Here is a 24,326-nt window from a genome sequence, read left to right on the forward strand (position 1 = left end):
TCTCACCACTGTTATTCAATATAGTACTTAAGTCCTAGCCACAGCAATCAGACAAACAAAAGAAATAAAAGACATCCAAATAGGAAGAGAAGAGGTAAACCTGTCACTGTATCCAGATGACATGATACCACATATAGAAAACCCTAAGGACTCAACCCAAAAACTACTTGAACTGATCAACAAATTCAGCAAAGTAGCAGGATATAAGATTAACATTCAGAAATCAATTGCATTTCTGTACACTAACAATGAAATATTAGAAAAGGAATACAAAAATACAATACCTTTTAAAATTATACCCCAAAAAATCAAATACCTGGGAATTCACATGACCAAGGAGGTAAAGGACTTATATGATGAGAACTATAAAATATTCATCAAGGAAATTAAAGAAGATGTAAAGAACTGGAAAGATATTCCATACTCCTGGGTTGGAAAAATTAATATTGTAAAAATTAATATTGTAAACCCAAAGCAATCTACAGATTCAATGCAATCCCCATCAAATTACCCATGACATTTTTCACAGAACTACAACAAACAATCTAAAAATTTATATGGAACCACAAAAGACCCAGAATTGCCAAAGCAATTCTGAGGAACAAAAACCAAGCAGGAGGCATAACTCTCCCAGACTTCAGGCAATATTACAAAGCCATAATCATCAAAACAGTGTGGTACTGGTACCAAAACAGACATACAGACCAATGGAACAGAACAGAGAACCCAGAAATAAACCCAGACACCTATGGTCAATTCATCTTTGACAAAGGAGGCAAGAACATAAAATGGAAAAAAGACAGTTTTTTTTCAGCAAATATTACTGGGAAACCTGGACAGCTGCATGCAAAGCAATGAAACTAAAGCACACCCTCACACCACGCATGAAAAAAAAAACTCAAAATGGCTTAAAGACTTAAATATGACACAAGACACCATCAAACTCCTGGAGAGAACATAGGCAAAACATTCTCTGACATCAACCTCATGAATATTTTCTCAGGTCAATCTCCCAAAGCAACAGAAATAAAAGCAAAAATAAACCAATGGGACCTAATCAAACTGACAAGCTTGTGTACAGCAAAGGAAACCAAAAAACAAAAAGACAACTGACAGAATGGGAGAAAATAGTTTCAAATGATGCAACGGACAAGGGCTTAATCTCTAGAATATACAAGCAACTTATACAACGCAACAGCAAAAAAGCCAACAACCCAATGGAAAAATGGGCAAAAAACCTGAATAGACGTCTCTCCAAGGAAGATATACAGATGGCCAACAAGCACATGAAAAAATACTCAACATCCCTGATTATTAGAGAAATGCGAATCAAAACTACCACGAGGTACCATCTCACACCAGTGAGAATGGCCATCATTAATAAGTCCACAAATAACAAATGCTGGAGGGGGTATGGAGAAAAGGGAACCTTCCTGCACTGTTGGTAGGAATGTAAGCTGGTAAAACCACTATGGAGATCAGTATGGAGATACCTTAGAAATCTATACATAGAACCACGATATGACCCAGCAATCCCACTCTTGGGCATATATTCGGACAAAACTTTCCTTAAAAAAGACACATGCACCTGCATGTTCACTGCAGCACTATTCACAATAGCCAAGACATGCAAACAACCCAAATGTCCATCAACAGACAACTGGATTAGGAAGATGTGATATATATACACAATGGAATACTACTCAGCCAGAAAAAAGAATGAAATAATGCCATTTGCAGCAACATGGATGGAACTAGACTCTCTCATACTGAGTGAAGTAAGCCAGAAAGAGAAAGACAAATACCATATGATATCACTAGTATCTGGAATCTAATATATAGCACAAATGAACCTTTCAAAAGAAAAGAAAATCATGGACTTAGGGAACAGACTTGTGGTTGCCAAGGGGAAAGGGAGGGAGTGGGGTGGATTGGGAGCTTGGAGTTAATAGATGCAAACTATTGCCTTTGGGATGGATTAGCAATGAGATCCTGCTGTGTAGCACTGGCAACTATGTCTAGTCACTTATGATGGAGCATGATAATGTGTGAAAATAGAATGTGTACCTGTATGTGTAACTGGGTCACCATGCTGTACAGTAGAAAAAAAAATTGTATTGAGGAAATAACAATTAAAATAAGTAAATAAATATAAAACAGAGCATTTTCCATACTCTCTAAAAAAGCTGTAACGGAAAGAATAAAGTTAAGAATATATATAAAATGTTGGATACTTACCAATTATGTCTAAAAATATTGGTTTTAACTTGGAGGGAATGGAACCATACTTCTTAACTCCTTTATTACTTGTAGGGGTTAACATTCATATGTTTTTAGAAATGTATTATATAAAAAATAGAGTACCTATTCTTAAAATACAAATCAACTGTGGTCAAATATCACAAATATAAGCAATTTGTGAATTATTCATAAGACTGGAGAATGCCTACTCTTCATCTTTCTTAGAAAACAACTAGCCATAGCTAATAAGTATAGATATTTCAAAGCAACAAAAATTCTTTACCCCTTAGACTTTCAGGAACCATTCCTTGTCCCCGGTCCTTACATTGTGTCTCCACATGAATCTCATCTACTTTCCTTAAATTAATTCTATTATTTGCCTTATGTTTCCTCAAATCACTATGAAGTTCTAATTTTTTCCAGAAAGCAAGCGAGGCTGAGTAGCAAATATAGGCTTTATAATCCTATGTAAGCTTGCAGGGCTATCTCTATATGCCCTTATATTATAACTTCATGAGGAAGTCAAAGCCAGTAACTTTGAAAGGGCTGAAGATTTAGGACCTACTTTACAATAAGAAATAATTTTTATATATTCTCTATTAAGAATGGGTGTATATGCCTGTGCATGGATGTATCCACAATATACATTATGTTTCCCCAAAGTAGTCCTAGAAGTCATAAAGGACTTAACTCATTGTTGAGAAACATTATCGGTCAGTTTCTGCCTCTCTCTGGCAAAGGCATGTGCTAATGAATAATGAAATAATATGCACACCCTCTGGTGGTCAAAACTGGAAGTACATTTCCATTTTCCTGGATTATATCCAAAATATGATTAGTGTGATGCATTAAGTTTCTGCTTCATATTTGATACACCAAAAATAGATCTAAAAGAAGGCCACAGGCTTTAAAAAAATGGCAGGTCTACAACATCTAATGGAAAATCAACAAGATTATTAAATATAGTAATTTAAGAATTACATATGTCAGTATTTGATACTTAACACTAATTTGGTTTTAAAATATTGGAACTGTAGAATTTTATAGTGGGAAGGAATTATAGTTATCTTTTAATCTATCCCCTTCCCATTTAAAACTGCATATTAGATAATGAAATAATTAACATTGCATTTTTAGTTGTTTGTTAGTGACATGAAAAACACAATCTGCATAAATGGAATTGAATAGTAATGAGACCTTTCCTTGTGTTTCTTTCATATATTTCTGTTTTTAATTTACAAATATCCCAAGAACTAGGAAAAAATTATACCGCATGTAAGTTTCAATTTTCTGCCCACTTTATGCAACTATGCAATAAATATTTATTGCACATCTACCATGATTTCTTTGGTGTGTGCTGAAATTGTAACTATTCCTGCTTTCAGTCTAGCAAAGGGCACAGATAAACAGTAATTCCAGTAGAGTACGATGAATGTGACCATAAAGAGTGAGCACAAAGTAATAGGGCCATCAAAGTAGTCTTGATGGGGGCGTAATCAGGAAAGGATTCTTGGGAACAGTGACCTATTTGGTGAGACCTGAAGGAACAAGAGGGCAAAGGGAAGAATTATTCTATGGGCAAGAAGAAACTATTATATCCGAAGGGCCTGAGGGGAGAGAAAATGTGGAAACTGGAAGAAGCTACAGAAATAGGGTTGGAAAGAAGTCTGAAAAGGAATGATCAGGAGTTCCCTGGTGGCCTATTGGTTAAGAAGTTGGCATTGTCACGGCTGTGGCTTAGGTTTGATCCCTGGTCTGGAACCTTCCACATGCTGTGGGCACAGCCAAAAAAAAAAAAAAAAAATTAAAATTAAAAAATGTTTTTTAAAAAAGGAATGGTCAGAGGTTGGAAAGAATGAATGAGAGTCAAGAAAGTGGGTATAGCACATGAGGACAATTCTTTCAAGTCTTTTTTCAATATGATAGGAGGACAGAAATAATGATAAAAAAGAGATGGGGAGTGGGAAGTTTCTTAAAGATGAAAAGTCTAGAACATGCATAAGTAATAATAGAAAAAGATCAATATTGAGAGATTGTAGATAAAATTTATTCATGGGGAGCTTTAATGCAGATATTAAGGAGACAGGCAGGGATGGGACCTGAAGTACAGGAGAGATTCGGGGCATTTAGCTGTTTTTAGGTTAAATCCTTGTACTTTTTAAATTAACATGCAAAGTTACCTTTGAAAATAACACAATCTGCACAAAACTGTCCTGAAAAAGGGTAGCATATCTTGAATTTAAAGAAAACATTTTTATATGTTAGTCAACTGTATTTTAGTTAAATTAATCACTATATTACCTATGAATTTGGTATTTCAGGATTTGAACTAAATTTTTCTGGAAATTCTAGTACCACAGTATTGCAGTAATCCTTTAAAAAAATCCTTTACTTAAAGGTCTAAAAATGGAACCCACTTTATATTCATTAACTAGTTGGATTTTCATTCCTTGGAAAGAAAGCTTAAGTTAAAACAAAGTATCTTTCCTTTCTACTGAGTAATTAGAAATGGAATATAGGATAGTTTTTTTCCCTTCTAACAAGTGAGTAAAGGCTTGGTATGTCTAAGTGGTGGGAATGGTGGAAGAAAAGGCTTAAGTGCTCACTGTTCTTTCTTGAGGCTCCAGGTTCCGATGATATCACTTGATGTCACCTATCATCCAATTACATCGTCCTTTTTACAGCTTGCAGCAAAGTCAGCAACTTTATTATATGCTTTTGGTAACATAGATAATTTGTTTCCTGCAACTCAACACTTTGTGAAATAGAATATAGGGCCACATTTATTTGACTTATAAAGCATTTGGCAATTGATAGAATGCTTTCACATTCCATTACTTTTTAAGATATTACCTGAAAATCCAAACTGCTGGGTAATGACAGCCCATTTTACAGACATCTAATCAAGGGCCAGAAAGCCAAGTGACATTTAAACTATGTGCCAGCCATGTACTGGGTAAAATAATATACTGCTACCCTGGCATTCATATTTCAAAAGCTGACATTTACTAGCCAAGTATTTTATTACCGATACAGTTACACAGTTCTTAATTGCTTAATATAGTTTTTCACGCGCTGTACTATTTCATTAAATGCCGTTTAGATTTAATTTCTATTATTTCAAAATATATTTAATTATAAATAATCCACAAGAGGAGTTCCTGTCATGGCTCAGTGGTAACGAACCTGACTAGTATCCATGAGGACACAGGTTCGATCCCTGGCCTTGCTCAGCAGGTTAAGGATCCTGCATTGCTGTGAGTTGTGGTGTAGGTCACAAACATAGTTCGGATCTGGTGTTCCTGTGACTATGGTGTAGGTCGGCAGCTACAGCTCTGATTTAATCCCTAGCCTGGGAAATTCCAAATGCCATGGGTGCAGCCTGAAAAAGACAAAAAAAATTTAATCCACAAGTAAATCCACTAAAAAATTACTTCCAGAACAAAATATTCCTACTGTCATGATTAGATTTGGGCTCCTTCAACACAAAAATGAATTTCTCCAAATTTTGTTTTAACTATATTTTCTCACTGGAAAACTAAATACAGCATGTAATTAAATGTCTGTTTCTGCATTCACATTTCCTTTTTTCCTTTTAATGATTTTTAGTGTGTCACAAGTCTGACAGCCACAAATTTGGCTGTACATTGATAACATAGCTGAATACAGTATTTGAAATAAGTTATACAGTGTGGCAAGTTTTAAAATGTCGGCTATGGAGTTCCCCTCGTGGCTCAGCAGAAACAAATCTGACTAGTATCCATGAGGATGCAGGTTTGATTCCTGGCCTCACTCAGTGGGTTAAGGATTCAGCATTGCTGTTAGCTGTGGCGTAGGTCGCAGATTCTGCTCGGATCTGGCATTGTTGTGACTGTGGCATAGGCCAGCGGCTACAGCTCTGATTTGATCCCTAGCCTGTGAACCTCCATATGACCGTGAGCGGCCTTAAAAAGACAAAAAAAAAAAAAAAGTCAACTCTGAGTGATGGTGCACTTCCTATGCATTTGCATCTGTACCTCCAAAGTGCACAACTCAATCTGTGCCTATCCTCACTGGGTTAAGGTGTATGCCTCAGCTCAGGACAACAGCTGCAGTGCCTTTTGCAAACCTAGATTTTCAATATCAACAGTGTTGAACTCAGGCATTCCATGCAGCATGTTGGCAACACTGGGTTTTGCTTTGGTTTGGGTAAAAATTCAATTACCGATTCCTGCTTTATGAACCACCCAATCCCCAGGGCTTGGGCTAGCATAAGGGGTATTTGAGACCATCAGGCAGTTTTTGCACATGTTTCCTAGGGTGGGTGTTGGGGGAGCAGCTAGAACTGAGATGTGCAGTTTTCCAACATGCTCTCAGTGATGAGAGTTGGAACCAAGATGGAATTTGTAGTAACTCTTTTTCATCAAAGATGTTACACAGTCCAAGCAACAACCTGAGTGCCTTTAGTTGCCTACTTCTTCAAGTAGTCTGGGGATATAAAATCCTTCTGCATAAGGAAAGCTGAAATTCTACAAGGTACCTTAAGATATTATGTATCCTTCAAGTAAATAACATACCCATTAGCACAAACATGAATTTCGTCCAGAGAGTATCACAGTCTCATCTCCTATATGGCTAAGGCTCCAAGGTCTGTGAGTTAATGCCATTACTACAATGTAATCTGTTTGTTTCATCTTACAGATAACTTCTGGGAAGAAACAGCAAATAATGCTATTACTGTATAGTTGAGGAAACTCCGTACACATCTAGAACATCAGTAGCCATATCTGCAAGGCCTTTGAAATCAAAGGAGATTGTGAAGTTATGGTTCAGGCACTAGGTCCAAGCTTCCCTCAGGGTACTGATCTTCTCATTAGGGAAATTATTCCTGAATCCGTGATCTGCTGCTTTTAAGCTTTCTAATTTGTTCAAATGTCAAGTCACACGTCAACCAGTCCCACTGGTTGTTGTATTGATTTGTGCTATCATGCACTAAGACAGGAATCTCCTAAGTAAATGCTTGGAGCCTTAGCCATATAGGAGATGAGACTGTGTCCAACTGTTCCCAGACACGCTGTGACAGGCAATGCCAGAAACTCAGTCCTGGAACTTGAGCAACGGCAGAGCCCTGCAAGAAGGCACATGCTCAAGGCTGAAGAGGTACAGCAGGAGATAAAGGCTGCCAATGAAGAGGCAAGCACTGAAGGGCCTGTATGTTACCAGCTGCAGCAGCAGCAGCAGCAACAGGAAGGAGAAGGGACCTCGGAGGTCCCCTGGTCCTCTCACTACACCAGTGAGGACAGGAGTCCTGGATCTGTTGGGCTCCCTGGAAGCACAGGGATAAGTAAAAGTCACTCACAGCAGCAAGCCCATTTGCATTTTATTTCAGGGTTTCTTTGATGAATAAATGAAAAGTGTATAGGATTGTATAAAACTCACTGAGTATTACTTTTTAAAAACTTACCTCTAGGGAGTTCCCATTGTGGCTCATTGGTAATGAATCTGACTAGTGGCCATAAGGATGCAGGTTCGATCCCTGGCCTCACTCAGTGGTTTAAGGATCTGACATTGCCCTGAGCTGTGGTGTAGGTTGCAGACACAGCTCAGATCTGGTGTTGCTGTGGCTGTGGTGTAGGCTGGCAGTGACAGCTCCAATTTGACACCTAGCCTGGGAACTTCCATATGCTAAGAGTTGGGGCCCTAAAAAGATGAAAAAAAAAAAAAAAAAAAAAAAAAAAAAAGCTTACCTATAATTTTATTTCAACTTACTAGTCATAAATGAAATGTGCCCAGATTTCCTAGTAAGTCAATAAGAAAGCCACACATTAAAAATTTCTATTTTAATAATAAAGTATATAATATGGACATGAAATGTAAATACATGCAAATTAAATAGACTTATTTATATACATCAGTTAAATTGATTAGCATTTAGTTGATCAAAAAGGAAAAGACTAAACTTGAAATAATTTTTCTTGGTTTGATAGTCTAAAGCAAAATTATTTCCAAAAAATAGTGTTTACAATATAAGGGAATACACACAATAATATATCCATTCTTGTCGTTCATTCAGAGGCATTACGTGTTGACAAACCTGCATATAAAAATAGAAAGCTTTTACTTTCTTTTATATACTGTAATTTTTGGGTAATTTTTCAATAGGACAACATTTCTAGACTCTATGTGAAAAGTATCTCTGTGCAGATAAAATTCTTTAATATTTGTCCTTAATAGGTAACTGCAATCTATGGTCTGATGTCTAATAGGATAATCCAGTCTAAATTCTACTGTAATATAGTAGTTGATAGTTGGAATTTGGGAATGTGGGTAGAGGGGTAGTGGAAAGGGAAGTAGACAGCTAACACCAGAACCTCAGCTATTCCTAGCTCTTGACTTGGTTATCTAAAAGTTAGAAGCATTTTTTCTTTTAGGTTATCTTAGAAAATCATCATGGAGATAAAAATATTTTGAATTATCAAAACTCCTATTACTACTAACACTACTTTATGTTTCTATATAATATTCAAAAGTGCTTTCACATATATCAGTTTATTTTTATGTTTACATTAACTTTGTGAAGTATCTAAAATTGGTGATGATTTTACACTTAAAGAGAAGGAACAGAGAGGTTAAGTGAACATCCCATAATCACGGAACCAAACAGGAATGGATTAGAAGCAGTCTCCTATCTCTTGGTACAGGAGGGTACTAATACAAATATCATACTTGAAATAATTTTTGACTTTATTTCATATTTATACATTTATTCACAGCATTAATAGTAATTATTTCAAATTGATAAAAGGCTTTAATTAGAAAACAAGGAATTACCATTGTAGATTTTGGTGCCACTTCTACTGCAAATATGTCGAGTCCTCTGTTGTTTATGCAGTTTTTACTCAGCTCATTGTTGATGTGAATAATCACTTTATTATCTGACTATAAGAAAAGATTTTGTAAGTTGCTTCGCTAAATATACACACACAAAATGATAATCACAAAACATTTTGCAAGTCCTGGGATCGAGGTATTCACCAGGTTCTACAGAAACACAGGAACACTAACTCGGGGTTGGGCTATCAAGGAGGCCCTTATGGAGGAAGGGATACAGATAAGAGATAGTGGATAACAAATAGCCTCTAGGATGGAGAGCAAACAAGTGAAAGCAGAATGGAGCTGATAAAAGAGAGAAATGCACTCCCCTGCTAAAGAAACCGTAGTCACTCCCTAACAACTAGGGAGAATATAACATTAGATTACTTGAAGTCCTCTCTCAGCGCTTCTACGACTCAGCTGTGTGAACTTTTGCAAGTTATTTAACATCCTTGTGCTTAGTTTCCTTGTGCGTGAAGTGGGGTTAGTACTTACCTCATTGTGTTGTTGTGAGAAGCAAGTGTGTTTAAGTACCTGGCCCACGGTAAACTCTAAAATATTATTACTTCATGTTGGTGAAGGGAAAGTTAATTTTCCTTGATGGAAAAGAAGGAGGTGGAGGGTTGAGAAATGAAGATAATAGCAGAGCAGAGGAACTGGGATAAGGTAGTGACTCTCTTCCACCCTTTCAATCCTAATAAAACATGAAGGGTACATATACACACAAAACCAAAAACGAACAAAAAAACAGAGGGCAGAAACAGAAACATGCTGGATCTTAGGAATCCCTCCCCACAGCATTATCATCCATTTGAAGACTGCAATCTACTAGCTGGGTACCCTTTTTTATTTCCTCAAGACTAAACGCCTCTATCTTGTTTTCAAGATAACTTATGTAATCTGGACCCATGCAGTTTATGTAATTTACTGTCCAAATGCTCCTTCAAATAAAGCTCTGTTCCTGCAAAGAAGATACTCTCACTCTTTCATCTATAGTTCATGTTAACTCTCACTCACATTTCCCCTACGTCTAAATGCAGTGTCTCTGCATATCTAAATCCCAGTTATCTTTCCAATCCTATGCCACATGCTCAAATCCCTCATCACAGTTCTCTTCCTCCTAATCATAAACCTTTCTCCAACTTCTATAGGTCAAACTAACATCAACCACGAGAGATACGAATACAGTAATACTCCTATTGTACATACGAACAGTACTATATGATTTAATATTGAACTATTCTCTCTGATCTCTTTCAAGAGTATGAATTTTGTCTTTAAAACTGGCAGGGGCTATAAAACTCCTTGAAAGCAGAGACCATGTTATACTTCCTGGTGGCCCCTACTGTGACTCAGAGAGTTAGTTACATAATATATACTCAAGATGACTCAATACTCAGCCAAATCTTAAGCACTTGAAGAAATTTATGGCAGGCATAAAAACAGTGCAAATCTCAATCCAGGAACTAAAAGAAATATACCAACACTTCTAAAAACCTAGTCATCTTGAGTAAGATTTTATGAAAATTTATAATTTCTGAAAAGCTAGGTATCTCTGACTTTAATAATTTATGTATGTATTCTCTTGACCTGCAATATCAATAGTAGCAGAGAAGACAGCTAAAACTAGAAATAATTGGCTTGATAAAAGCAGGTCCTGGACAATAGAATATATTTAATTAGATAAAGTGATGATAATTTGTAGTTTTTTTGATATTGCAAAATCTGTGTAAGAAGCTGGGCTAAGTTTTTTTCTTTACCTTTTTATACTTCTTTAAAATATGATGTCTATTGTTTAAAATACTATGTATGCATGTGATAACAAAATAAAATACCTTATACACAGATTATGCTCTATCTTCAATAGATCTCCAAATATTTAATTGTCGACAATATTTTAAGAAAATTACAAAGAAACAAAACCCACAAATATCTCAAAAATAAATAAATATTATATACTTTGAAAATACATAAAAATCACCATGCCTAGTTGGAGTTATAAACCTGACAATAAAAAAGAATAAATTGCATATTATAAATATTATTAATGTAATGGCATATTTAATTACTATGCAAGAATAGGATAAGAAAGAAGATGGAACAAATCAGTAAATATTACGACTATGAACCAGCTCATAACTGATACCTTATTTTCAATAACTGATGTTATCCAGGTGTCACGCTTGTAAGTGTGCACAATTACATTTTCGTAGCCATCCATTACTTTGGCATCGCCTTTGTTAACAACAGATTTACAAATGGCCTTCTCAAGTTGCCCACTGCATGCCTCCATATGGACAACTTTAATTCTTGGCTTGCATTTGTCTGCATAGATATTTATGACAAATGGGCACGCCTGAAATGAAACAAAAAGCAAATCTTGTTTTAGCCTTTTGACAGAATTTAAAATAAATTACTTATTATTAATATGTTTATCATATGACTTAAGAAGACATACTATACTTTCTAGCTTGCCCTTCTGATACTTTTAGAGGAAAATTTTAGTACTATGAATTAAGTAATAAAAAACATCAAGTTCTGATTTTTTGGTAGCTTGTTAACTGATCATATTCAGAGAAAAGGAAAGTAAATTGCTTTTAGCCAACTCTACATTTGGTTTAAAGTAATGCATTAATACAGAGCACCAAAAAGAACTAAGTGTAGAAATTTTAATTCACAGTTTAAAGTTAGTGTAAAGTTAGTATAAAACACCTTTAAAAACTGAGATCTAAAGAAATTTTCTGAATTTGGAAATAGATTTTTCTAATGTCTACTCTTTAGTCTTACCATATGTAAGTTTTAAAATACATAATGACTCCAACTTTTGGCAATAATAAAAACATCTTTTGAAGACACAGTAGAATGAAAAATCATTGGACTAGAAAGCAAAAGATCTGAGTTTGTGGTTGGGTTTTACCATTTACTAGCTACATGATCTGGGGAAGTCATTTAACTTCTGTGAGGCTTAGTTTCTTCATTGAGAAAGTGGGGAGAAACAGTATATATTCTGCCAAGAGTTGTTGGAAATATCTAATAGGTTATATGTGTCAAAATATTTTACAACAGAATTCTAAAAGAAAGATTATAATAAAATGATTGTGGCATTTAAAAGGTTTATTTATTTTTTCAGTACTAAATAGATTCTGGTATTATTTTGCCATTTTTCAAGTCCTGGTTATCTGTTTTATTCGACCAAAGAGTATAAACATCTTTAAAACGTCTTGGTTGGAATTCCCATCATGGCTCAGTGGTTAACGAATCTGACTAGGAACCATGAGGTTGTAGGTTCAGTCCCCGGTCTCGCTTGGTGTGTTAAGGATCTGGCATTGCTGTGGCTCTGGTGTAGGCTGGTGGCTACAGCTCTGATTGGACCCCTAGCCTGGGAACCTCCACATGCCGTGGGTGCGGCCCTAGAAAAGACAGAAAGACAAAAAAAAGGTCTTGGTTAAAGGTGTATTCTCTAAAATTTTTAAATAAAAGCTTCCATACTCTAAAAAAAAAGTGCTCATTAACTAAATTACTTTTTTCCATTCTTGGGCTTGATGTTGTATTTACTTATCCTTTTTATCCTACTAAGTTAATACAAAAAACACATAATAAGGGAGAAAACTATTCATTGTAAATTGTTAATTATAAAAATATGAACACTATATAATAAGTAAGAAAGGGAAGACTAGAATAATAAAACCTAGATTAGGGCATGCTACTTAAATTTTGCACAAAATGCGTCTCTAGCTACCTATTAGCCAAGATAGAATGTATTGCATAGCTCTCAAAATCTAGAAAAATGAAATTTTTCCCAGTTCTCAATTCTGAAAGGAATTTATAACATGAAATTACTTTTTAAAAAAGAAGAGAAGAAAAAAAAAAAGGAAAGAAGACTTTTTTTTGCTAATCAACATTCAATAAAAGAGCAAATTATTGTTACGGTGATATAAGGGCAATGCTCTTGCAGGAAGAACAATAAAGAAGCTATGTTGCTATTTGAAAGAGGATATTCATTTATAAGTTTATAGAGGGAATGGATAACCTATAATTCTAAAACAGAATTAGGGAGTTTAATAAGAAAAAACAAAGTAAAGGTGACTGGCTGTGCCTGTGCAGGAAAAAAATAATAAAAGACAAATTGAGAATGTGTAATAACTTACATAATGCTTAAAATAAACTTTGACCTAGTTTACTAAAACCATTCAATTAATGAGATTTCAAACAATCCTATGCCCTTTCCTGCATCCTAATCTGTAACTGATACTTAGCTTACTCTTTGTGACACAATACGTACTAATTTAATAGGTGGGATCAAAATATAGCTCATCTAGCTATTAGTTTATTTACATAATATATGATTCAAGAAATTACCAGAATCCAGAATGGTTCCAGAATCTTTATGGGCCAAAGACTCTATAGACATATTTAAACCAATTAGAACACAGCTCATAAGATTATAAATGGGTCCTTCCTAGATAACCATAAACTCTTTTTTTTTTTTTATAAACATGAAAATGTTAGGTCATGCTCTAGGTATATTAACTCAGTGACACAGTACATATCAAAAAGCCATTGTCTATCAAGCCAATACCCTAACTGAATAGCCTCTTGGTCTCAGAGCACCTGCAGATTATCAGTTAAAACTAAATCAGTCAAAATATCTTTAGATTTTATATGGACCCTTTAAACAAAAGGTTACCACATGTGTATAACCCCATCACTAATGGAAACACTCAACATTTTTATACCAATTAATGTTACTTTCTCCTTCTTGTATTACCATGTGCTGATGTAATAGTTTCAATCCAACAATTCTATAACCCTTGCTGAATCAGGATGATTCTGTAAATCAGGAGGTATCCATGCCCAGAATAAACTTTCTGGATGCTTCAATACCAAATCCTGACTTAATATCATTTGTTGACGGGGTTATATTAAAAAATAAAACGGACAATACCTGGCTTGACATATACAATAAGTACTCTAGCCCCTATTGTAAAATCTATTTCCTTACCATGAAATAGCTTATCTCAAAGGATTAAATTACGGCTCTCTCTAAGGCACATCAAATTACTAGAAGAAGATAGTAAAATATATATAAACAGCTAGTATGTTTTTGGAATAACTGACTTTTTAAAATGTTATAGAAAAAAAATGGGTTTTTTTGCACTTTCTCAAGTATCCTTTAAAAGTGAACAACAAATACATTATTTGATACATAAATTAATTGTTATCATAAAGGAAGAGACAGTAAAAGAATTTCTACAGAAGCTACTATCTATACTATAAATACCATAGAAATACTTTAGAAGTACAACAGTAATACTTTTAATAGAGCATTACATTAAACAGACTACTCTGACTAAAGTCCTTATGTAAAAACATTGTATAAAATAAGAATAATAAAATAAAATCCATGGAAAAGGCCAAAGATTGAATTGTAGACATATAAAATTTGGCCTGTCAAATTCTGAAAAGAAACAATGGGTACAATCAGGTTATAAGAACCATGAGGATTAAAATCTGGCAAAACCTGGACTTTCCGTCATGGAGCAGTGGCTACCGAGTCCAACTAGGCACCATGAGGTTGCGGGTTTGATCCCTGGCCTCACTCAGGGGGTTAAGGATCCAGCATCGCCGTGAGCTGTGGTGTGGGTCACAGACGTGGTTTGGATCCCACGTTGCTGTGGCTCTGGCGGAGGCCAGTGGTTACAGCTCCGGTTAGACCCTGAGCCTGGGAACCTCCATATGCCGCAGGTGCATGCCTACAAAAGACAAACAAACAAACAAATAAAAGGTACTTAGTATATAATAAACATGCTTTAAAAAAAAAATCTGGCAAAACCAGAAGGGCCACTTGGGTACAAGATAAAATCCTCCTCCATGAAACAATTCATTCCAATTGGGACAAACTAGTTATAGTATTAAACACTAAGGAAAATTCACCTTCCAAGGATAATAAAGGATAAAGTCAGTCCATGCTTTATCTGTAACTAAATTAACCTGGAGAAACTGTGGGATATGAATTGAAACTATGCTCTAAAAGACTCTGAGAATTTCCAAGTTGAATTTATAGTTATCTCTCCTGCTATGGTTTATGAATATGTACTACTAATAATAGTACATTTATTTTCAGAATGGATCAAAATATTTCCCTGTTTAAAGGTCACAACCATCGTGACTGCCTAGGACATTCCAAATTACTGATCCCATGACAAGGATACATTTAACTAGAACAATTAATCATAAATTCGGATCATATAAGGCTTTGCTCCTTATTCAAAAATATTTTTGTCTTTATCATTCCCAAATCTCTTAGAAAATGATAAGGGCCTTATTGGAGAGGTATATCCTTTGAAGACCCCAAAGTGAGGTTTTCCAGAGAACCTTTAGAAACCAATAGTCCACAGAATTAACTGCTAACCCAAAAACCTTTCAATGAGCACATGACCATATGAGGTAATCAGCTTTCTCTCTAGACCACTGGAACAAGGTTCTTCCATAGTTCACACTTCTTTTTGTACATTTCTCTTTATTCATAGCTTTCCTCTCTACTGATTTAAAGGTGTATATAGCTGACTTAGCCTATCATATTTTTCTTATTAGTAATAATGACTTGCCTAAGTCTAGACTTTAAGGAAAATGTGTTTGAACTGTGAGAAATAAAAATGCAGTACTTAATATTTGTCACAGCAACAAGAAACAATACACCTATAATTCTACAAAGGCTGATTACATCTTGTGCAGTTCCTGTGTAAAAAGCAGACTATTTAATGCTAACCTAGAACCAAGGTAAATTATTTTGTACAGCTATTAGGCCATGACAAGGGTATGATTCTCTAACACTCTCAGTGGGTTATATTTCTTCCTTGCATACATTCCAAAAGAATTAAACTCTTTCTGGAAAAAGACTCCTGAACATAGTAAGCTCACTCAAAGCAGTTACACCACTCCACGTGGTCACCAAAAAATTATTTATTTTAGTTGACACAGTAATTACTATAGCCTAAGCCCTGGGGGCACAACAAGCCATTTTAAATTCTTTAACTCAAGCAGTTACAGATAATTAAAAAAAAGTCTTACTTGATTTTCTTTTGAACAATCAGGGAGGAGTCTGCACTAATGTTAATACCTCATGTTGTACCTAAATTAACACTCTAAGTAAAACTATCTACAACTACAAAAGGCTACACGAAGTAGACTCAGGGAGTCCTTGGGACTTTTCTTAGCCAAATCTAGAAAATTTAAGATCATGATTATGGAGTACCCTTTAGCCCTTTCTTATAATACTTCTAACTGTACTAATCTAAGAGCTTAAATGTTGTCCAGAGTCTTAAAATGCTTCTGCATAGTTACTGTCCCAACACATGACCTTAAGACAAAAACAGGATGGCTAGTAGGCACATGAAAAGATGCTCAACATCACTAATTATTAGAGAAATGCAAATCAAAACTATAATGAGGTACCACCTCACGCTGGTCAGAAATGGCCATCATTAATAAGTCTACAAATAACAAATGCTGGAGAAGGAGTGGAGAAAAGAGAATCCTCCTACACTGTTGGGGGGAATGTAAATTGGTAAACCCCTATGGAAAACAGTATGGAGGTTCCTCAGAAAACGAAATATAGAACTACCATATGATCCAGCAATCCCATTCCTGGGCATATATATGGACAAAACTATAATTTAAAAAGGGGCATGCATCCCTGCATTCACGGCAGCACTATTCACAATAGCCAAGACATGGGAAGAACTTAAATGTCCATTGACAGATGAACGGATTAAGAACATGTGGTATATAATACAATGGAATACTACTCAGCAATGAAAAAGAAGAAAACAATACCATTCACAGCAACATGGATGCAACTAGAGATTCTCATACTAAGTGAAGTAAGTCAGAAAGAGAGAGACAAATATCATATGATATCACTTATATGCAGAATATAAAATATGGCACAGATGAACCTATCTCCAAACATAAACAGATTCTCAGACATAGAGAACAAACGAGGTTGCCAAGGAATGGGATAGACTGGGGGGTTGGGGTTAGTAGCTGCAAACTATTACATTTAGAATGGATAAATAACAAGGTCCTACTGTATAGCACAGGGAGCTATGTTCAATCTCTTAGGATAGACCATGATGGAAAAGAATATAAAAAAGAATGTGTATATATATACATATATATATATGTATGACTGAGTCACTTTACTGTACAGCAGAGATTGACAGAACACTGTAGATCAACCATATTTTAATTTAAAATTTTTTTGGATTGGATATTAAGATGTAAAAATCAGATATATAAATATACAGATATTTTTGTTTTTCTTGAGAAAAAAAGAAATCCCAAAAGATCTGGCAACACTTTCCTGACACTTTTTCCTGGTGACAATTGACTGGCACTAGGAATAGGCTGCCGCTGTCAGTCAGTGGACACTCTCCAATTTGCCACAGTCCCCACCTTGCCCTGCCTGCCTCACTCAACAGTTTGTCTATTTGGTCCCCAAAGGATGTGTGCCTTTTGCATAAATCCAATACTCTCACTCTACGGATGAGGTGACCAAGGCCCAGAGGAGAAATTATTTGACTAAGTTCACCCAATAAGCTGTTGGCAGGGCTAGGATAGGAACCTAGTAATTACTGGTTTATTTGTATGGTGGGTCTTTTAAATACTACTGAATAAATGAATGTGTGCAGTAATTAAATGTCCATTTAAAAAAGCCAAAATACAAAAACAGGCTGAATCATGATATATGCACAAACTGAAAATTAGACCTCCACAGAGGAAACCTCTTCAGAGAGATCAACAACAGTAGCTGAGTGAATTTTTGATGGTTTCTTCTATAGCCTTGGCTGGATGAAAATCAAAAAGACTGAGAATAAAAAAGTTCCCACAAACATGAAAAAAAAAAGATTATTCTGTTGTCCTGGTAACAAGCAGTCATCCAGGAGTTACCACTGTGGCTTAGCAGAAACAAACCTGATCTAGTATCCATGAGGATGCGGGTTCTATCCCTGGCCTCACTCAGTAGGTTAAGGATATGGTGTTGCTGTGAGCCTCGGTGTAGGTCACAGACGTGGCTTGGATCCCACATTGCTGTCGCTGTGGTGTAAGCTGGCAGCTGCAGCTCCAATTTCACCCCTAGCCTGGGAACTTCCATACGCCACCAGTGAGGCCTAAAAACCAAAAAAAAAAAAAAAAAAAAAAAAAAAGGCATCATCAAAACTTATTTTTTTAATTTATTTAATTATTAAAAATTGACATATAGTTGATTTACAATGTTTTAGTTTCTGGTATACAGCAAAGTGATTCAGTTTTATATATATATATATCTGTGTCATATATATTATTTTTCATATTCTTTTTCATTATAGTTTTTACAAAATACTGAATATAGTTCCCTGTGCTATACAGTAGAACCTTGTTGTTTATCTATTTTTATATAGTTATTTATATCTGCTGACCCAAAACTCCTAATTTATCTCCCTCCTTCTTCTCCTTTGGTAACCCTAAATTTGTTTTCCATGTCTATAGGTCTCTTCCCATTTTGTAAAAAAGTTCATTTGTATCATATTTTAGATTCAACATATAAGTGATATATGATATTTGTCTTTGTCTGACTTACTAAGTATGATAATCTTTAGGTCCATCCACGTTGCTGCAAATGTTATTATTTCATTCTTTTTTTGTGGCAGAGTAATATTCCAGTGTGTGTGTGTGTGTGTACATATATATAACCACTTTATCCATTTTTCTGTTAACGGATATTAAGTTGCATCCATATCTTGGCTCTGGTAAACAGTACTGCTAAGAACACTGAGGTGCATGTATCTTTTTGAATTAGAGTTTTGTCTGGATGTGTGCCCAGGAGTAGGACTGCTGAATCATATGATAACTCTGCTGGTCTTTAAAGGAATCTTCATACTGTTCTTCATAGTGGTTGCACAAATTTACATTCCTACCAACAGTGTAGGAGGGTTCCCTTTTCTCCACACTCTCTCCAGCATTTATTTGTAGACTTTTTGGTGATGGCTATTCTGACATGTATAAAGTAATAACTCATTGTAGTTTTGATTTGCAATTCCCCAAAATTAGTGACACAAGGCATCTTTTCACATTCATGATAGCCACCTGTATGTATTCTTTGAAGTAACGTCCATGTCTTCTGACCATTTTTTGACTGGCTGTTTATTTTTTTTTTATATCGAGCGCATTTGCATATTTTGGAAATTAATCCATTGTCAGTTATATCATTTGCAAATGTTTTCTCCCAGTTCATAGGTTGTCTTTTTGTTTTGTTTATGGTTTCCTTTGCTATGCAAAAGCATTTAAATTTAATTAGGTCCCATTTGTTTATTTTTATTTTTGTTCTGTTATTCTGATGGATCAAAAAAAAATATTGCAGCAATTTATGTCAAAAAGTGTTCTGCCTATGTTTTCCTCTAGAAGTTTTCTGGTGTCATGTCTTATATTTAAGTCTTTAAGCCATTTTAAGATTATTTTTGTATATGATATGAGGGAGTGTTCAAACTTCATTGATTTACATGCAGCTGCCCAGCTTTCTCAAAACCACTTGCTAAAGAGACCATCTTTTCTCCATTGTATATTCTTGCCTTATTTGTCACAGATTAATTGACCATAGGTGTATGGGTTTATTTCTGGGCTCTCTATACTGCTCCATAGATCTATATGTTTGCTTTTGTACCAAAACCACACTGTTTTGATTACTGTAGCTTTTCAGTATCGTCTGAGGTCTGGGAGGGTTATGCTGCCAGCATTGTTCTTTTTCCTCAGGATCACTTTGGCAATTCTGGGTCTTTTGTGATTCCATATAAGTTTTAGGATTACTTGTTCTAGTTTTGTGAAAAATGACACAGATAATTTGATAGGGATCACATTAAATCTGTAGATTACTTTGGGTAGTATGGTGATTTTAACAATATTAATTCTTCCAAACCAAGAACATGGGATATCTTCTCATTTCCTTGGATCATCTTCAGTTTCCTCTATCAATGTTTTAAAATTCTCAGCATATAAGTCTTAGACTTCCTTGACCAGGTTTATTCTTAAGTATTTAATTTTTTATGTGATTTTATATAATTTTTAAAAATTAACATATAGTTGATTTACAATGTTCTGTCAATTTCTGCTGTATAGAAAAGTGACCCAGTCATATATATATATATATATATGTGTGTGTGTATATGTATATGTGTGTGTGTGTATTCTTTTGCCCTTATTATCTTCTATCATATTCTATCACAAGTGACTGGATACAGTTCCCTGTGCTATATAGCAAGACCTCATTTCTTACTCATTCTAAATGTAGCAGTTTTCATCTACTAACTCCAAAACCCTAGTCTATCCCACTCCCTCCACCTGCTGCTTGACAACCACAAGTCTGTTCTCCACGTCTGTGAGTCTGTTTCTATTCTGTAGATAGGTTCATTTCTGCCATGTTTTAGATTCCACATGTAAATGATTTCATATGGTATTTGTATTTCTCTTTCTGACTTACTTCACTTAGTATGAGAATCTCTAGCTGCATCCATGTTGTGTGAATGGTATTATTTTGTTCTTTTTATGGCTCAATAGTATTCCACTGTATATAAGTACCACATGTTCTTAATCCATTCATCTGTTGATGGATGTTTAGACTGTTTCCATGTCTTGGCTATTGTAAATAGTGCTGCAACCAACATAGGGGTGCATGTATCTTTTTGGGTTTTGTCTTGTCTTTTTTTCAGGGCCACACCCACAGCGTAAGGAGGTTCCCAGGCTAGGGGTCTAATCAGAGCTCTTGCTGCTGGCCTACACCACAGTCACAGAAATGCTAGATCCAAGCCATGTCTGCGACCTACACCATAGCTCATAGCAATGCCAGATCCCTACTCCACTGAGCAGGACAGGGATTGAACCACAACCTCATGGTTCCTAGTTGGATTCATTTCTGCTGCACCACAATGGGAACTCCCATGTATCTTTTTGAATGAAAGTTCTGTCCAGATATATGCCCAGGAGTGGGATTGCTGGATCATATGGTATTTCTATATTTAGTATCTGAGAAACCTCCATACTGTTCTCTATAGTGGTTGTACCAATTTACATTCCTACCAACAGTGTAGAAAGGTACCCCTTTTCTCCACACCTTCTCTAGCATTTATTTGCAGACTTACTAATAATGGCCATTCTGACAGGTGTGAGGTGGTACAGCACTGTAGTTTTTTTTTTTGTTTGTTTGTTTTTTGTTTTTTGTCTTTTTGGTTGTTGTTGTTGTTATTGTTGCTATTTCTTGGGCCACTCCCACGGCATATGGAGGTTCCCAGGCTAGGGGTTGAATCGGAGCTGTAGCCACCGGCCTACGCCAGAGCCACAGCAACACGGGATCCGAGCCGCGTCTGCAATCTACACCACAGCTCACGGCAACACCGGATCGTTAACCCACTGAGCAAGGGCAGGGACCGAACCCGCAACCTCATGGTTCCTAGTCGGATTCGTTAACCACTGCGCCACGACGGGAACTCCAGCACTGTAGTTTTGATTTGAATTTCTCTGTAATAATCAGGGATGTTGAGCATATTTTCATGTGCCTATTGGCCGCTCATGTGCCTTCTCTGAACAAATGCTTATTCAGGTCCTTTGCCCATTTTCTGTTTGGGTTGTTTGTTTTTTGGTGTTGAGTTATATGAGTTATTTGTATATTTTGGAGATAAAGCCCTTGTCAGTTGTTGATGTGGTTTTAAGAGAGATTTTTTTTTCTTTTTTTTACTGTCCCTTTCTGGTATTTCATTGTTGTGGTAAAGAAATGCAACAGATTTCTATATGTTCACCTTGTATCCTGCTACCTTGCTGAATTCGTTTATCAGTTCTAGCAGTTTTTGTTTGGAGTCTGACAATTTTACCTCTTTTCTGACAATTTGGATACCTTTTCTTTTCTTTTTTTCTTTTTTTTTGTCTGTGCTCATAGCACGTAGAAGATCCCAGGCTAGGGACTAAACCCATGCCACAGCAGTGACCTGAGCAACTGCAGTGACAACACCAGATCCCTAACTTGCTGCACCCCCAAGGAACTCCTTTTATTTCTTGTTCTTGTCTGATTATTGCAGCTAGGACTTCCAATACTATGTTGAATATAAGTGGTAAGATTGGGCATCCTTGACGTGTTTCAGATTTTAGTGGGAAGGCTTTCAGCCATTTTTTTTTTTTCTTTTTAGGGCTGCACCTGTAGCACATAGAGGTTCCCAGGCTAGGGGTCTAATCGGAGATACAGCTGCTGGCCTATGCCACAGCAATGCCAGATCCAAGCCAAGTCAGCAATCTATACCACAGCTCACAGAAATGCCAGATCCCCAACCCACCGAGTGAAGTCAGGGGTCAAACCCACAATCCCATGATTCCCAGTCAGATTCATCTCTGCTGCACCATGATGCAAACTCCGCTTTCAGCTTTTCATCACTGAATATTATGTTGGCTGTGGTTTTATCATACATAAATTGCTTATTATGTTGAGATATGTTCCCTCTATATCCACTTTGGTAAGAGTTCTTATCATGAATACTTGTTGAATTTTATCAAATGCCTTTTCTGTATCTATTGAGAAGATCATGTGGGTTTTTTTTCTCTGCTTTTTGTCAATGCGGTGTCTCACACTGATTGATTTGGATATGTTGAACCATCCTTGCCACCCTGGGATGAATCCATTTGATTATAGTGTACGATCTTTTTAATGTGCTGTTGGATTCAGTTTGCTAATATTTTGTTGAGAATTTTTGTTCATCAAAGATATTGGTCTGTGATTTTCTTTTTTGGTACTGTCTTTGATTTTGGTATCAGAGTGATGGTGGCCTAATAGAACGACTTCATAGACTAAATGAGGGAGTGGTCCTTCTCTTCAGTCTTCTGGAAGAGTTTGAGAAGGATCAGTACAAACTCTTTGTATTTTTGGTAGAATTCCTCAGTGAAGCCCTTGGTCCTGGACTTTTGTTTGGAGGAAGTTTTTTTATTCCAGATTATACTGTACTTCTAGTGACCAGTCTGTTCAAATCATTTATTTCTTCTTGACTCAGTTTAGTGGGCTGTATATTTCCAGAAAGTTGTCCATCTCTTCTAGGTTGTCCAATTGGTTGGCATACAATTGTTCATAGTATTGTGTTGTTTTTTTTTTATATTTCTGTGGTGTTTGTTATCTCACTTCTTTCATTTCTTATTTTGTTTTTTGGGTTCTCTCTTCTTCTTGATTAGCTTGACCAGAGATTTGTCAAATTTGTTTACCCTTACAAAAAATAACATCTTGGTTTTATTGATTGTTTTCTTTTTCTATCTCTATTTCATATATTTCCTCTGATCTTTACTTGTGCTGACTTTAGGTTTTGTTTGTTCTTCTTTATCCAATACTTTTAGGTAGTAGGTTAGGTTGTTTTGGATCTTTCTTGTTTTTTTGATGAAGGCCTATATCACTAGGAATTTCCCTCTTAGCACTGCCTTGCTGCATACCATAGATTTTGTGTGGTTGTGTTCTGGCTCAAAATAGTTTTTTTAAATTTCCTCTTTGATTTCATTATTAACCATTCTTTTTTTAGTAGCATGCTGTTTAGTCTGCAAGTAATCTTTTCTCACATCTCTTTCTGTGGTTCATTTCTAGTTTCATGATGTTGTGGTCAGAAAAGACGCTTGAAATAATTTCTGTTCTCTTAAATTTGCTAAGGCTTGTTTTATGTCATAGTATGTGGTCTATCCTAGAGAATGTTCCATGTGCCCTTGAGAAGAATGTATATTATTTTTTGGATGTAATGTCCTGAAAATATTAAGTCTAACTGGTCTGTTGTGTCATTTAGGATTTCTGTTGCCTTATTGATTTTCTGTCTGGAAGATCTGGCCATTGAAATCCATGGGGTGTTAAAGTCTCCTACTAGTATTGTTTTCCCATCAATTTCTCCTTTTATGTCTGTTAACATTTGTTTTATGCATTTAGGTGCTCCTATATTAGGTGCATATATGTTAATAAGTGTAATGTCCTCTTCTTGTATTGATCCTTTTATCATTAATATAGTGTTCTTCTTTATCTTTCTTTATGGCCTTTGTTTTAAAGTCTATTTTGTCTGATACGGATACTGCTACCCCTGCTTTCTTGTCATTTTTATTAGCAAGAAATATCTTTTTCCATTCCACACCTTGAATTTGTGTGCATCCTTCGCTCTAAACTGGGGCTCTTGCAGGCAGTATATTGTAGGCTTTTG

General features: G+C 35.7%; 1 protein-coding gene and 1 pseudogene across 2 annotated transcripts in view; both read right to left on the minus strand.

Moving 5' to 3' along the window:
- Window positions 6,171–7,593, minus strand: LOC100739716 (annotated as a pseudogene).
- Window positions 8,046–24,326, minus strand: part of EFCAB7 (EF-hand calcium binding domain 7) — a 58,741-nt gene continuing 42,460 nt past the window's right edge. For both annotated transcript variants that reach the window (XM_013988883.2, XM_003127951.6), the window contains exons 12-14: window positions 11,240–11,449; window positions 9,052–9,159; window positions 8,046–8,314 (exon numbers count right to left, since the gene is read on the minus strand). In XM_013988883.2, the coding sequence (XP_013844337.1) occupies window positions 8,240–8,314; window positions 9,052–9,159; window positions 11,240–11,449 (393 nt within the window). In that variant the 3' untranslated portion in view covers window positions 8,046–8,239. The remainder of the gene's footprint in view (window positions 8,315–9,051; window positions 9,160–11,239; window positions 11,450–24,326) is intronic.

Source organism: Sus scrofa, chromosome 6 (genome assembly GCF_000003025.6).
Source record: "Sus scrofa isolate TJ Tabasco breed Duroc chromosome 6, Sscrofa11.1, whole genome shotgun sequence".
Classification (NCBI taxonomy): Eukaryota; Metazoa; Chordata; class Mammalia; order Artiodactyla; family Suidae; genus Sus; species Sus scrofa.